The 13,837-nt window shown below is 42.9% G+C and overlaps 2 protein-coding genes across 2 annotated transcripts in view; one reads left to right on the top strand and one right to left on the bottom strand.

The window, feature by feature from the left end:
- The window catches only part of LOC137094912 (rho-related GTP-binding protein RhoU-like), a 277,821-nt gene that overhangs the window by 57,738 nt on the left and 206,246 nt on the right, over positions 1-13,837 (bottom strand). The gene's annotated exons all lie outside the window — the stretch shown is intronic.
- Positions 866-12,650, top strand: LOC132780099 (cytochrome P450 2G1-like). Its single transcript, XM_067460892.1, has 10 exons — positions 866-1,013; positions 2,545-2,745; positions 4,853-5,015; positions 5,865-6,014; positions 6,136-6,296; positions 7,436-7,612; positions 8,957-9,098; positions 11,414-11,601; positions 11,721-11,862; positions 12,298-12,650. The coding sequence occupies exons 2-10, from the start codon at positions 2,557-2,559 to the stop codon at positions 12,477-12,479; spliced, it is 1,494 nt and encodes a 497-aa protein (XP_067316993.1). The 5' UTR covers positions 866-1,013; positions 2,545-2,556; the 3' UTR covers positions 12,480-12,650.

The raw sequence follows: 13,837 nt of genomic DNA, 5'->3' as shown, positions 1-13,837 counted from the left end.
ATATGAGAGAAACCTCCCACAAGGATGGTAAAACATCCAAAACATCCGGGTGTCCCCTGGGCAACATCCTTGCAGACGGCCAATTCTTTCACACCAGAAGCGACTTGCATAGAATCATAGAGTTGGAAGAGACCTCATGGGCCATCCAGTCCAACCCCCTGCCAAGAAGCAGGAATATTGCATTCAAATCACCCCTGACAGATGGCCATCCAGCCTCTGCTTAAAAGCCTCCAAAGAAGTAGCCTCCACCACACTCCGGGGCAGAGAGTTCCACTGCTGAACGGCTCTCACAGTCAGGAAGTTCTTCCTAATGTTCAGATGGAATCTTCTTTCTTGTAGTTTGAAGCCATTGTTTTGGTGCCGCAGCACAGAATCATAGAATCATAAAGTTGGAAAAGACCTTGTGGGCCATCCAGTCCAACCCCCTACCAAGAAGCAGGAAAATCGCATTCAAATCACCCCCAACAGATGGCCATCCAGCCTCTGCTTAAAAGCCACCAAAGAAGGAGCCTCCCTAATAAGGTCTGACCATGGTTAGGTCGTATGTGTTTGTATGAGGGATGTGTGTTTGTGTAATTGCAGGGAGGGAGGGAGCAAAAAACACAGAAGGTGAGTGGGAAAGAGAGGAGGAATTTGGTAAAGAAAGATAATACTGCAGCAAAGAAGGTTAAGAAAGAATGTGGAGCAGCAGAGAGAAAGAGAAGCCCTGAAGGAACATCAAGAGAGAGAGAGGCAAGGAAAAGGCTAAGAGCGAATGGTGGGCAAGGAGAGGTGGGGCCCAGGATCCAGCCAGTCAGAGCCCCCATCTCTTTGGCAACACTCCGAGGAAGTTCCCATCCCTTTCTTCACTTCCTTTCCTGCCTCTTCAGGCTCTCTTTGTTTCTATGTCTCCGACTCTCTCTTCCGCCCATCGCAGCTGAGTTGGCTGCAGGGTGAGGCTGTGGCACCAGAGTTTGAGCTGGCCATCTCACCTCTTTCCCTGCACAAGTGAAAAATACAAGAGAACATATAAGGTCAGTAAGGGAACCAGAGGATCCAAATATTGTAAAGAAAGAGACCAAGTTCAGAACTTGGTTTCTGTGTCCATGTGCATGTGTGTGCCTTTAAGTTGCCTATGGCACTTTGATGAATTTCACAGGGTTTGCTTAGACCAGGAAAAATCAGAGGAGGTTTTACCATTGAATACAACCTCCCACATCTAGATTTTTTTTATTTTCCCTTCCAAATAGGGAAGTATTTGGATAGTATGTTTTTTGTCATAGGTGTGTATGTGTGAACGAGAGAAAGACTGGAACTTCAAGTCTTCTGTTGACTTACAGAAGTGTTTCTCAACCTTCCTAATGCTGTGACCCCTTAATACAGTTCCTCATGTTGTGGTGACCCCCCAACCATAAAATTATTTCCATTGCTACTTCATAACTGTAATTTTGCTACTGTTATGAATCGCCATGTAAATATCTGATATGCAGGATGTATTTTCACTCACTTGACCAAATTTGGCACAAATACTTGATATGTCCAAATTTGAATACTGGTGAGGTTGGGGGAATTAATTTTCTCAATTGGGAGTTGTAGTTGCTGGGATTTATAGTTCACCTACAGCCAAAGAGCATTCTTAACTCCACCAACAATGAAATTGAACCAAACTTGGCACATAGAACTCCCAAGACCAACAGAAAATACTGGAAAGGTTTGGTGGGCATTGACCTTGAGTTGTGGAGTTGTAGTTCACTTACAACCAGAGAGCACTTGGAGTCAAACAATGATAGATCTGGACCAAACTTGGCACGAATACTCAATATGCCCAAATGTGAACACTGGTGGAGTTTGGGGAAAATAGACCTTGACATTTGGGAATTGTAGTTACTGGGATTTATAGGTCACCTACAATCAAAGAGAATTCTGAACCCCACCAACAATAGAATTGGGCCAAACTTCCCACTGAAGCCCATGCCTTGAAAAGACTCGCTGATGCTAGCCTCCCTCCAGCTTCACATGCTCTCCCTTGCCCCGTGCATGCACAACTCACTGCCATGTGTGAAGCGCACCAGCCCGCCCCTCCCCACTTAGAGTTTCAAAAACAGCCCTCCCCAGGTTGGCCAATCACAGCAAAGGAGGGCTTTTGGTGGGAGGATTTGCTGTCTGTTTCCAAAGAGGAAGAGAAGGACAGCTGGAGAGGTCTTCGGTCCTCTCTGCCAAAGGGGTTCCTAAGACCATTTAGCGACCCCTCTGAAATCCTGTTGCGACCCCTCAGGGGTCCCGACCCCCAGGTTGAGAAACGCCGACTTACAGTGACCCCATGAATTCTATAGGATTTTCTATTACCTTTCAAGTACAGACAGGATCTGAAGCCTTCAGGGTGTTTAGACCTTAGGCAGAAAAAAATCCTTTGATTCTGATACCCTCATTTTAAACTTTAAAAAGAGGCTATTCCTGCCACCCTAAAGGTAAACATGCCAAAAAACTAGTTTTTCTCATACATAAGAGGTCAAGCTGACTGGTTTCAGTTGTAAGGAGACTACATGTGTGCGTGTATCAAAACAGGTATCTATTTGAATGACCAACCCATTCACTATGGAGCTCGAAGGGGTGCTGACCATCTTGATGGGCATCTGCCTGGTCCTTGTTGCTGCATGGAAGTGGAAGCACAAAGAGGGGAGGTTTCCACCTGGGCCAATGCCTCTGCCCTTCTTCGGCAACTTACTGCAACTGAACCCCAAGGATCCCCTCAAGTCCCTCCTAGCGGTGAGTTGTGTTTTCTATTATGAGAGAAAATGGGATTGGAGGGGTCTGCATGCTCAGTTTCTGAGAGTTCCCGCCTGTCAGTTTGCATCTTGATAGTATGGCTTCACTTTGAGAAAAGCCCTGGGTCCACCTGGTCCAGCATCTCATGGACAACTGGGTTCATCTGGGAAGTTCAAAACTATGGCTTGAAGGCAATTCTTCTCTCACTCTTTCATTATTTGTTCCATAACATGTAGCATCCAAAGGTCCATTCGTTCTGTATGCAAATAGTTACACCCTGTACTTACACCCTGGAAGTTATTCCCTGTACTTACACAATGGAGCCTTCTCCATTGTGGCCCCTCAGCTTTCAAACTTGCTACCCAATGAGATTAGGCGAGCCTCCACCCTGGCAGCCTTTAAGAAAGGCCTGAATACCTGGCTCTTTAAACCCCTGTGATGGCAGGGCTGAAGACCGACAGGTCGCAGATTCGAATCCAGGGAGAGGCGGATGAGCTCCCTCTATCAGCTCCAGCTCTCCATGTGGGGACATGAGAGAAGCCTCCCACAAGAATGACAAAACATCAAAACATCCGGGCGTCCCCTGGGCAACGTCCTTGCAGACGATCAATTCTCTCACACCAGAAGTGACTTGCAGTTTCTCAAGTCTCTCCTGACACGACAAAAAACAAAACAAAACCTGGCTGTTTGTGCCTTTGACGAATGAATGCATACCCCCCATATCTTGTCTGCCACAAAGATCTATCCTCATGATGCACTTTCTCTTGTCCTTTAGTGAAGGTAAACCACATTATTCATCCCTTCTGAGTTCTCCCTCAGACACATACTACTCCATTTACTTATCTCACCCAGGGTTTTACCGATTTTATTCTGATCATTTGGCCCACTGTGCTTTTATTCCTCCACCATGCTATTTGCATTTGCTTATTGTATAAGCTGTTACTTTGTGTATTTAATGTGTATTTATTTTGATATTATTATGGCTTGCTTGTATTTTATTTTGCTGTATTGTAATTTTGGGCTTGGCCTCATGTTAGCCACCCCGAGTCCCCTTCGGGGAGATGGTGGCGGGTTATAAATAGTTAATTATTATTATTATTATTATTATTATTATTATTATTACTACAAGATGAGTCATCAGCAGACACTCTGCCGGTTGTTGTATTGAATCACATGTTGGACACTTCCCAAGTGTCTAGGACTGCATGATGTATCAGCGAATAATGTGTGCAGATGCCAGTAAGGTGGCCTTTTGCAGCTGGCAGATGGTAATTTTGTCAGCGCCAATTGTGTTTAAGTGCAGACCAAGGTCTTTAAGCAGTGCACCCAGTGTGCCGATCACCACTAGGACCATCTTGACTGGTTTGTGCCAGAATCTTTGCAGTTCAATCTCTAAATCCTCATATCGTGTCAGCTTTTCCAGTTGTTTCTCTTCAATCCTGCTGTCACCTGGGATTGCAACATCGACAATCCATACTTGGTTTTTTAACACGATTGCGAGGTCAGGAGTCTTGTGCTCCAGAACTCTGTCAGTCTGAATTCAGAAGTCCCAGAGGAGCTTGACATGTTCATTCTCTGTAACTTTTTCCAGCTTGTGATCCCACCAGTTCTTTGTCGCAGGCAGATGGTATTTGTGGCACAAGTTCCAATGAATCATCTGAGCAACTGTGTTATGCCTCTGCTTGTAGTCTGTCTGCATGATCTTGCAGCAGCTGAGGTTGTGATCTATTGTGTCATCTGCTTCCTTGCAGAGTCTACATTTGGGCTCTGTCATCGACTTTTCAATTCTGGCTTGATGGCATTGGTTCTAATGGCTTGTTCTTGGGCTTCCAGAAGCAGGCCCTCCGTCTCCTTTTTCAAAGTTTTATTTGTGAGCCACAGCCATGTTTTTCTTTGTCAATTTGGCTCTCAATTTTTCCAGGAACTGTCCATGGAGAGCCTTCTTTTGCCAGTTTTTTCTTCTTCTTCTTCTTCTTATTATTATTATTATTATTATTATTATTTTCTCCATCCATTTAGTCCATGCTGTATGTGAATTGTATGATTTTCTGCTTATCTCTGCTCCATCTGACACTTATCATTTTATGTTGTCCTCCTTTTCTTGCAGCTGAGGGACAAATACGGCCCATTATACACATTGTACCTGGGGCCCCGCCGGGTTGTGGTTCTTTGTGGGCTTGAGATACTGAAGGAAGCACTGGTGGACCATGGTGAACAGTTCTCTGGCAGGGGAGAGATGGTTATCATTGACCAGTCCTTCAGAGGTTTTGGTGAGTGGACTGGATCTAGTGTGGCTTCCCAATAAAGGCTAAGATCCCCCATTGTAACAGGAAACAGGTACATTGTAACAGGAAACAGGTACCTGTTACTACTCCAGGATTCACCATAATGTTGTGACAATCCCCTTTCCAATAAGATGGAAAGAGGGAAAGGCAATATCAGAGGAACATCTGGCTATGTTTCCAGAACCACGTGAAGACCAAGAACACCTTCTACTCGAATCTGCTGGGATCTTCTAGAAGTGTAATGGTATCATTGGCCTGCAACTGGCTTATATGATCCATACATATGTATGCTAGCTATGGAGCGGCTGGGGAATGCTCTCAAAGTGAGTCTTTGAGGGGGGGGGGGTGGCTTTGGAGTTATAAAGGGAGGAAATGAATAATTACAAAAAAAAATTGGTTTGTCCCAACTAGAATAGCTCAATTGGAACAAATGTTGGATCAACACAGAGCTGCATCCCATTAATGCAGATTCTCTACATTAATTGGGATTAAACAATTAGGAGCTTTGTTGTAGGGATTCAGTGAGAGGGTCACTAAGACATCTTGGTCAACACTACTTTGTGTTTCCACTTGGGGATGAACTTGTTTTTGGTGCAGGAGAGTAACCTTTGACAGTGAACTTCAATAACTCTACGTAATAAAGGAAACAGCTATATGACTGTATAATTAATGCGATTGTTTTTAACCTATTGTGTATTTATGGTTTTATATTGTTGTTATATTGTGATATTTGCGGCATCGAATTGTTGCCAGTGTTAGCCGCTCTGAGTCCCCCCTTGGGGGTTGAGAACGGCAGGGTAGAAATGTTGCGAATAAGTAAATAAATATCTCCAGGAATTGCTTTCTCCAATGGGGAGCGCTGGAAGAAGTTGCGCCACTTCTCTCTCAACACGTTGAAGAATTTTGGGATGGGGAAATGCTCCATTGAAGAACGAATCCAGGACGAAGCACAGTACCTGCTGGAGAAATTCAGAAAAACTCAAGGTTGGTGTCAGCATTGATGAGCTCTTTCCATTCAGTTGAGGAAATAATATTGATGGCTTTTCCAACCAGGATGTAGCAAGGATGAAAATCAATAATGACTCTTCCTTTTGTGCTTTTTCAGGTCTGCCCTTTGACCCCACCTTCCTTCTAAGCTGCACAGCTTCCAATATTATTTGCTTCATTGTCTTTGGCAAGCGTTTTGAGTATGACGACAAGACCTTTCTCTACCTGTTGGATGTAACAAACAAAGCCTTATGTGAGATGAGTACCCCTTGGGCACAGGTAAGAAGGCCCAGCTTAAAGAAAGAACTATTCCTTTGAAATACTGCACCAAAGTGTCCAACTCTGTGGAGCTCTGTTCCTGCAAAAGATGATAAACAAAATAGGGATGAAAAGAATATTCACAAATATTCTCATACATAATTTATTTATCGTGACAGGGGCAGACCAAAGAGGTGCATTGCATTTTTTAACAAACAAACGAACGAACGAACAAAACACAAAGTTTGCAAGCTTGGTAGTTGATTAAATGTCCTTTGACCAGTAGCTGGCCACTTGGAGTGCCTCTGGTGTTGCTGCAAGAAGGTCCTCCATTGTGCATGTGGCAGGGCTCAGGTTGCATTGCAGCAGGTGGTCTGTAGTTTGTAGTTTGCTCTTCTCCATACTCGCATGTCGTGGATTCCACTTTGTAGAATCATACATAATGAGACCAGATATCTGATTGATAACACCACTCAGGAAAATAGTCATTTGATGAGGCTTTTGACAAAATAAATAGAATAAAATATGCTTTTTTTGTGCATTAAAGCTTTTTTCATGTCAGGAGCGACTTAAGAGATTGCAAGTTGCTTCTGTGAGAGAATTGGCTGTCTGCAAGGACATTGCCCACAGAACATAGCCCGGATGTTTTTGATGTTTTACCATCCCTGTGGGAGGCATCTCTCATGCCCCCACATGGGGAGCTGGAGCTGACAGAGGGAGCTCATCTGCACTCTCCCTGGATTTGAACCTGCGACCTGTCAGTCTTCAGTCCTGTCAGCACAAGGGTTTTACCCATTGCACCACCACAAAAGTGGTAGAAATCCTACCTAAGCACCTATTTAGTCGTACTGAAGTAGTATTAGTTAATAGATAGATAAGCTGTCTTTTAAATATATATATAACTGTATAATATGATTTCTAGTTCATTATTGTCATATTATTATTTTTCCCTTTCAATACAAATTATTGTTAAAAAGAATTTTTTTTTGCATGCAGAAACAAAATAAGTGATTAACAGCCAAGGGGACTGGGAAACGAACTCTTTTTGGGGACTGTTGTTAATCTTTATTCTTTCTTGAATTTATTTATCTAAGTGTTTAAGTGTCATTCTTATATGCCTGAAGGACAAAAAGAACCGTAACTGTTGATCTTCATTCTAGCTGTATGATATGTATTCTGGCATCATGAAGTACTTTCCCGGGGGACACAACCGTCTCTACAACCTCCTGGAGGAACAGAAAGCCTTCATTGCTGAAAGAATCAAAATCAATCAAGAAACCTTAGATCCCAAGAACCCAAGAGATTTTATTGATTGCTTCCTCATTGAGATGGAGAAGGTATTTTCCGTCACTCAAGGAAGAAAGATTCAGGGCTTCTTTGAGTTCCGGAAACTGGGGAGAATGATGAAAAGGAAAGTGGAAAATCCCCAATTGATACAAATTGTACAACCTTGTTCTTCCATAGATTTGATCAATCTATTCTCTCTAGGAATTTCTAGATCAGTGTTGACCCCTGGGGGGGGGGGGTGCAAGGGGGTTTCAGAGGGGTCACCAAAGAACATCAGAAAACACATATTTCTGGTAGTCTTAGGAACCCCTTTGGCAGAGAAAGCTGAAGATCTCTCTGCCTGTCCTTGTCTTCCTTTTTTGGAAACAGACAGCAAATCCTCCCACCAAAAGCCATCCTCCTGCTGTGATTGGAGGTGACCTATAAATCCCAGCAACTACAACTCCCAAAAGTCAAGGTCTGTTTTCCCCAAACTCCACCAGTGTTCATTTGGGCATATTGAGTATTTGTGCCAAGTTTGGTCCAGATCCATCATTATTTGAGTCCACAGTGCTCTCTGGATGTAGGTGAACTACAACTCCAAAACCCAAAGCCAATTCTCACCTCACTCTTCCAGTGTTTTCTGTTGGTCATGGGAGTTCTGTGTGCCAAGTTTGGTTCAATTCCATCATTGGTGGAGTTCAGAATGCTCTTTGATTGTAGGTGAACTATAAATCCCAGCAACTACAACTCCCAAATGACAAATAAATCTCCCCCCTCTTCCCCCCTCACCAACACCATCAGTATTCAGTTTTGGGCATATTGGGCATTTGTGCCAAATTTGGTCCAGTGAATGAAAATACATCCTGCATATCAGATATTTACATTACGGTTCATAACAGTAGCAAAATTACAGTTATGAAGTAGCAATGAAAATAATGTTGAGATTGGGGGTCATCACAACATGAGGAACCATATTAAGGGTCGTGGCATTAGGAAGGTTGAGAAACGCTGCCCTAGATCTTCCAGTACAACTCTGTTATCAGTTTCCAGTGGAAGTTGACCATAGAGTAATACTGGAGGACCTAAAGAGTCCAAGAGAAAACACTTCTCTTTGTAAGTGGAACCTAACTGTAGAGTTGTAGTGGGTGACCTAAAGATTCCTAAAGAGGCGTTCTCTCAATTTGTTAAAGTATTTTTCTACTTTTTGCAAGAGTTCTGAACCCTTAACCCCAAAGAAAGTGGAAGGCTCACTATATACTTTGTATAGAGACTTGATTTGAAGACTCATTTAGGGCAGTAGTTCCCAATCTTTCAACCTCCAGATCTTTTAGATTTCATATCCCAGATAAGATAGTTATGTCTCCTCTGCTATGCATTCACTAATTGAACATCGCTTCTTTGTGCCTTTCAAGGAAAAAGGAGACCCTTCCACAGAATTCACAATGACTGATTTGATCATCACAGTTCTCAACTTGTTCTTTGCTGGGACAGAAACTATCAGCGGTACCCTGAGATACTTTCTCCTCCTGATGCTGAAATACCCAGAAGTGGAAGGTATGACGGTGGCCAAATACAAGGGCTCACAGCTAATCTATATAAATAAAAATGTGATGTTCGTTTGTGGGATTAACAGAACTCAAAAACCACTGGATGAATTGACACCAAATTTGGACACAAGACACCTAAAAAGCCAATGTATGTCCTTCACTCATACAAACACTGAAAAACACAGCAGAAGGGACTTTAAAAGCCCCCAAAAGCTAAATGACAATAAAGAAAAAAGGGAAGAAAGAGGGAAGGAAGGGGAGAAAAGAAAGAAAGAAAGAGATAGTAAGAAAGAGATAGAAAGAAAGAAAGAAAGAAAGAAAGAAAGAAAGAAAGAAAGAAAAAGAAAAAGAAAAAGAAAAAAAGAGGGAGGGAGGGAAAGAAAGAAAGAAGAAGAGGGAGAAGGAAGTATGGAAGCAAAGAGAGAAGAAAGGAAGGAAAGAGGCAGAGAAGGAAGAAAGGAGAGAAAGAGGGAGGGAAAGAAAAAAGGGAAAGAAGGAAGGAAAGAAGAAGTGAAGGAAGGGGGGAATATGCAGAGAAAGAGGGAGAGAAGGAAAGAGAGAAGGAAGAAAAGAGAGACAGCAGAAGAGAAAGAAAAAGGGGAAAGGAAGGAAAGAGATAGAGAAGGAAGGAAGAAGAGAAGGAAAGACAGGAAGGAGGGAAAGAGGGAGTGAAGAAAGGAGGGAAAGGAGAGAAAGAGGGAAGGTTGGCCACAGCAATGCGTGGCGGGTACAGCTAGTAGGTTCCCTTAAAAAATAGACAACGAACAAACCATGTCTTTGTTGGGCGAGTGGGCTTATTAACAAAAGACCTTTCTCATAAATGTACAGCAGAGTAACTTATCAACAGCAGCGTGAACCAGCACCAGTAGCCAAAAGTGATTTAAAAAAGAACAAAAACACACAGACCAATGTTATCTCTTCCATAGGAGGCTTTTCTTTATAGACAAATAATATGGTTGCGCTATTTATGAAAACAAGGTTTCCATAACATGAAGAAAGTTCTTTATACTTCCTTCTTTGCTTCCACGCTTGGCTTCTTTCTCATGCAGATCGACAGCTTCACTCTCACCCCAAAGTTACACAGGAGCTTCACACAGTAGCTTTTCACACAGCTGCCTTCACACACGATGGTCTTCAATCTGGGGCTTCTTCTCACCGAAGCTTCTCACACCAGGCCTTCTCATACTGAAGCCTACTATTTATTTATTTATTATTTATACCCCGCCCTTCTCCCCCCGAAGGGAGACTCAGGGCGGCCTAACAAAAGCATCATACAATGCTAGCATCATAAAAACAACCACAGTACAATCAAAATATTAGAAATTAAAACAACAATTCAAACAATTAATTAAGACACATCCATTAAAATCGAAATCCAAAAACCAGTCCAAGTCAATTCATTGCCATAAGTTGTGTGACCTTCTTCCACTTGCTGCTCACTGATCAAACGCTTGGTCCCATAACCAGGTCTTGATTTTCCTTCTAAAAGACAAGAGGGAGGTGGCCAATCTGACATCTCTAGAGAGGGCTTTCCATAGGCAGGGGGCCACTCCTGAGAAGGCCCTGTCTCTCGTCCCCATCAACCGTGTTTGCGATAGTGGTGTGATCGAGAGCAGGCCCTCTCCTGAAGATCTTAAACTTCATAATGGTTTGTGGCAGGAGATGCGTTTGGACAGATAGTCTGGACCTATTAACACTGAAGCCTATTAACACTGCAGCCTACCTTACACTCAGGCCTTTCTCCCAATGAGGTAAACTAACACTGAGGCCTACTCATACTGAAGCCTACTAACACACTGAGACCCTTCTTCCACAGAGATCTCTCACAATACTGTATAATAATCTGTATATATTATACAGTTTTGTATCAGAGACACACTAACCACCATTTCTAGATGCACCACAAATGACTGGATACAAACTAAATGAAAAGGATGGTATAGAGTCAACAATAAGGGTAGTGAAATTATTTTGTACAGTCAGCTAAGAACATGGTCACAAAACCATCAAAAGGGAAGAAACTGTGTCAAAATGAAGTTCAAGCTATCTATTTCGACAAGTCAAAAGAGCCAGTTGAAGAAAAGCGGGTCATTGGAAAAAAAATAAAAACGAGGAACACCCATATAGGGTAGTTTTCTGTGTTCCTATGAACTGGGGGAAAAATATATCCAGGCAGGTGAGCTTTACATCAGCCTTTGTTCTTGTGTCTTCGGATTCCACATCCCAAGGCAAATTTCCAGTGATATAATGCCATTCCCTGGCTTGCACATCATCTCTTTCACTGGTTGCTCTCTGGGGCATATTTTCTCTAAATTTTTACAGAGAAGGTCCACCAAGAAATTGACTGTATTATTGGTCGCAATCGTGTCCCTGCTGTCAAGGACAAGGTGAACATGCCCTACACGAATGCTGTCATCCATGAGATCCAAAGGCTGGTAGATATGCTTCCTGTAGGATTGCCGCACAAGATAACTGAAGACACCGAGTTCCGGGATTACCTTCTTCCCAAGGTAGGTGTGTGTGGTTTGTACGAAGTGGAATGGATGAAGGCAATGGGAATACATGTCTGGGATCTTCATCACCTTCCTTCATCAGCCATTGATTGACAATTTTCTTCTATTTTTTTCAGGGCACTAACATCATTACCTTACTAGGCTCAGCTTTGCATGACCCCCAACATTTCAGTGACCCTGAAGTATTCAACCCTGAGCGCTTCTTAGATGAAGAAGGACGCTTTAAGAAGATTGATGCCTTTGTGCCCTTCTCCTTAGGTAGGACTTTGTTGCCCTGTTCCATTTGCTTTTAAGGTAGGTTGGAGGAGAGGCATGTATTATTGTGGCAATAATGCCATGCTCTTGAATGTGCAGATACAGTTCTGTAAGGAATGGTTGAAGGATTATGAGAACGGAATCTGATTTTACTGAGGCGTTGATGACCACGTTGTTCGTCTTGTATTGTCTGTTGTGTATGTTGTGTTTTAATCTGTCATTGTTATATAAATTGCACTGTAAACCGCATTGAGTCGCCGATTGAGGCTGAAAAATGCGGTATAAAAATGAAGCAAATAAATAAATAAATAAATAAATAAATAAATAAATAAGTCTTGCTGGGAATATTTAATTGCCACACAGAATACAACAGGGATCAAGCTTTGTAGCCATTTTCCCAACCTGCAGGCCTTTGACTGACTTTTGTTCTGTCTCCAGGGAAACGTGCCTGCGTAGGAGAATCGATGGCCCGCATGGAGCTCTTCTTGTATTTCACGTCCATCCTGCAAAACTTCTCAGTGAAATCCTCTCTGGATCCAAAAGACATTGACATCTCTCCCCAACTAAGTGGCTTTGCAAGAATCCCTCCTGTCTACCAGCTGTGTTTGGTGCCTCGCTAATTTTGCTAATCTAATTTTCCATCTTTTCTAGTAGCGCGCAGACACAACATTTTTCTTGAGAACTGTTCACACACTTCTGGCATTGTTTTAAGCATTAAAAAACCTCTGGATCATGCCATATCTTGTTCTGTTGGTGGCTAATCACTATAGTAAATGGAATTGTGAACTCAATTGATCTACTAGGCATGGGCCATTCAGATGGTCCCTGTGTTGGAGTGTGGCCTTTTAAACAGAGACTGGATAGCCATTTATCAGGACTGGTTGGATTGTGTCTTCCTGCACTGCACATGGGGGTTGGACTGCTTGGATTGGGGGCTTTTCCAGCTCTACAATTCCCTGGTTCTAATTCTTTAGGTGAATTTTTTCACAATAATCTGTCCAAAGCACCAATTCACATTAAAATCGATGACTATCAATTAAATGACTTTTTTAAAAATACTTGGAATGAACTTTTGCTTAAAGGAACTTTAAGAATGGAGGATGTGCCGATCACCACTGGGACTACCTTGACTGGTTTGTGCCAGAGTCTTTGCAGTTCAATCTTTTGCAGCTGGCAGGTGGTCATCTTGTCAGTGCTGATTGTGTTTAAGTGCAGGACTGACAGATCCATGAAGGCAGATCTGGCCAGGGTGGTCCATGCCTTAGTCACCTCCAGATTGGACTACTGTAATGCACTCTACATGGGGCTGCCCTTGAAAATGGCCCAGAAATTTCAATTGGTTCAACGGGCAGCGGACAGATTGTTAACTGGTGCTCCTTTCAGGGAGCAGTCAACCCTCCTGTTTAAGGAGCTCCATTGGCTGCCATTCATTTTCCAGTCCCAATTCAAGGTGCAGGTTCTTACCTACAAAGCCCTAAATGGTTTGGGACCCGCCTACCTGCGTGACCGCATTTCTGTGTACGAACCCACACGATCTCTTCGATCATCTGGAGAGGCCCTGCTCACGCTTCCACCTCCATCGCAAGCGCAATTGGTGAGGACGAGGGAGAGGGCTTTCTCGGTGGTGGCCCCTCGACTCTGGAATTCACTCCCCAAGTACATCAGGCATGCCCCAACTCTGGCAGTCTTTAGGAGGAGCCTGAAAATGTGGTTGTTCCAGTGTGCCTTCCCAGAATAAGGAAACTCCAAGCAATATGTCCCTAAATGCACTTTATCTAGGATTGTCTGCACGTCCTATTCCTCTCAGAAAATTCTATCCTAGTTATATTTTACCTGATCATGCTCAGCATTATTTTAAAAATTTTAATTACTACATCTGGCCCAGCCATAGGTTTTTAAACGTTGTTGTGTTATTGTTAATGTTTACTGCTTATTTTCTGTTTATGAGTATTATTTATTGTTTTGTATTACTGTTGTT

The sequence above is a fragment of the Anolis sagrei genome, chromosome X (assembly GCF_037176765.1).
Source record: "Anolis sagrei isolate rAnoSag1 chromosome X, rAnoSag1.mat, whole genome shotgun sequence".
In the NCBI taxonomy this organism is placed as follows: domain Eukaryota; kingdom Metazoa; phylum Chordata; class Lepidosauria; order Squamata; family Dactyloidae; genus Anolis; species Anolis sagrei.
The sequence above is the reverse complement of the archived record's forward strand: the minus strand, read 5'-3'. Positions and strand labels throughout refer to the sequence as shown.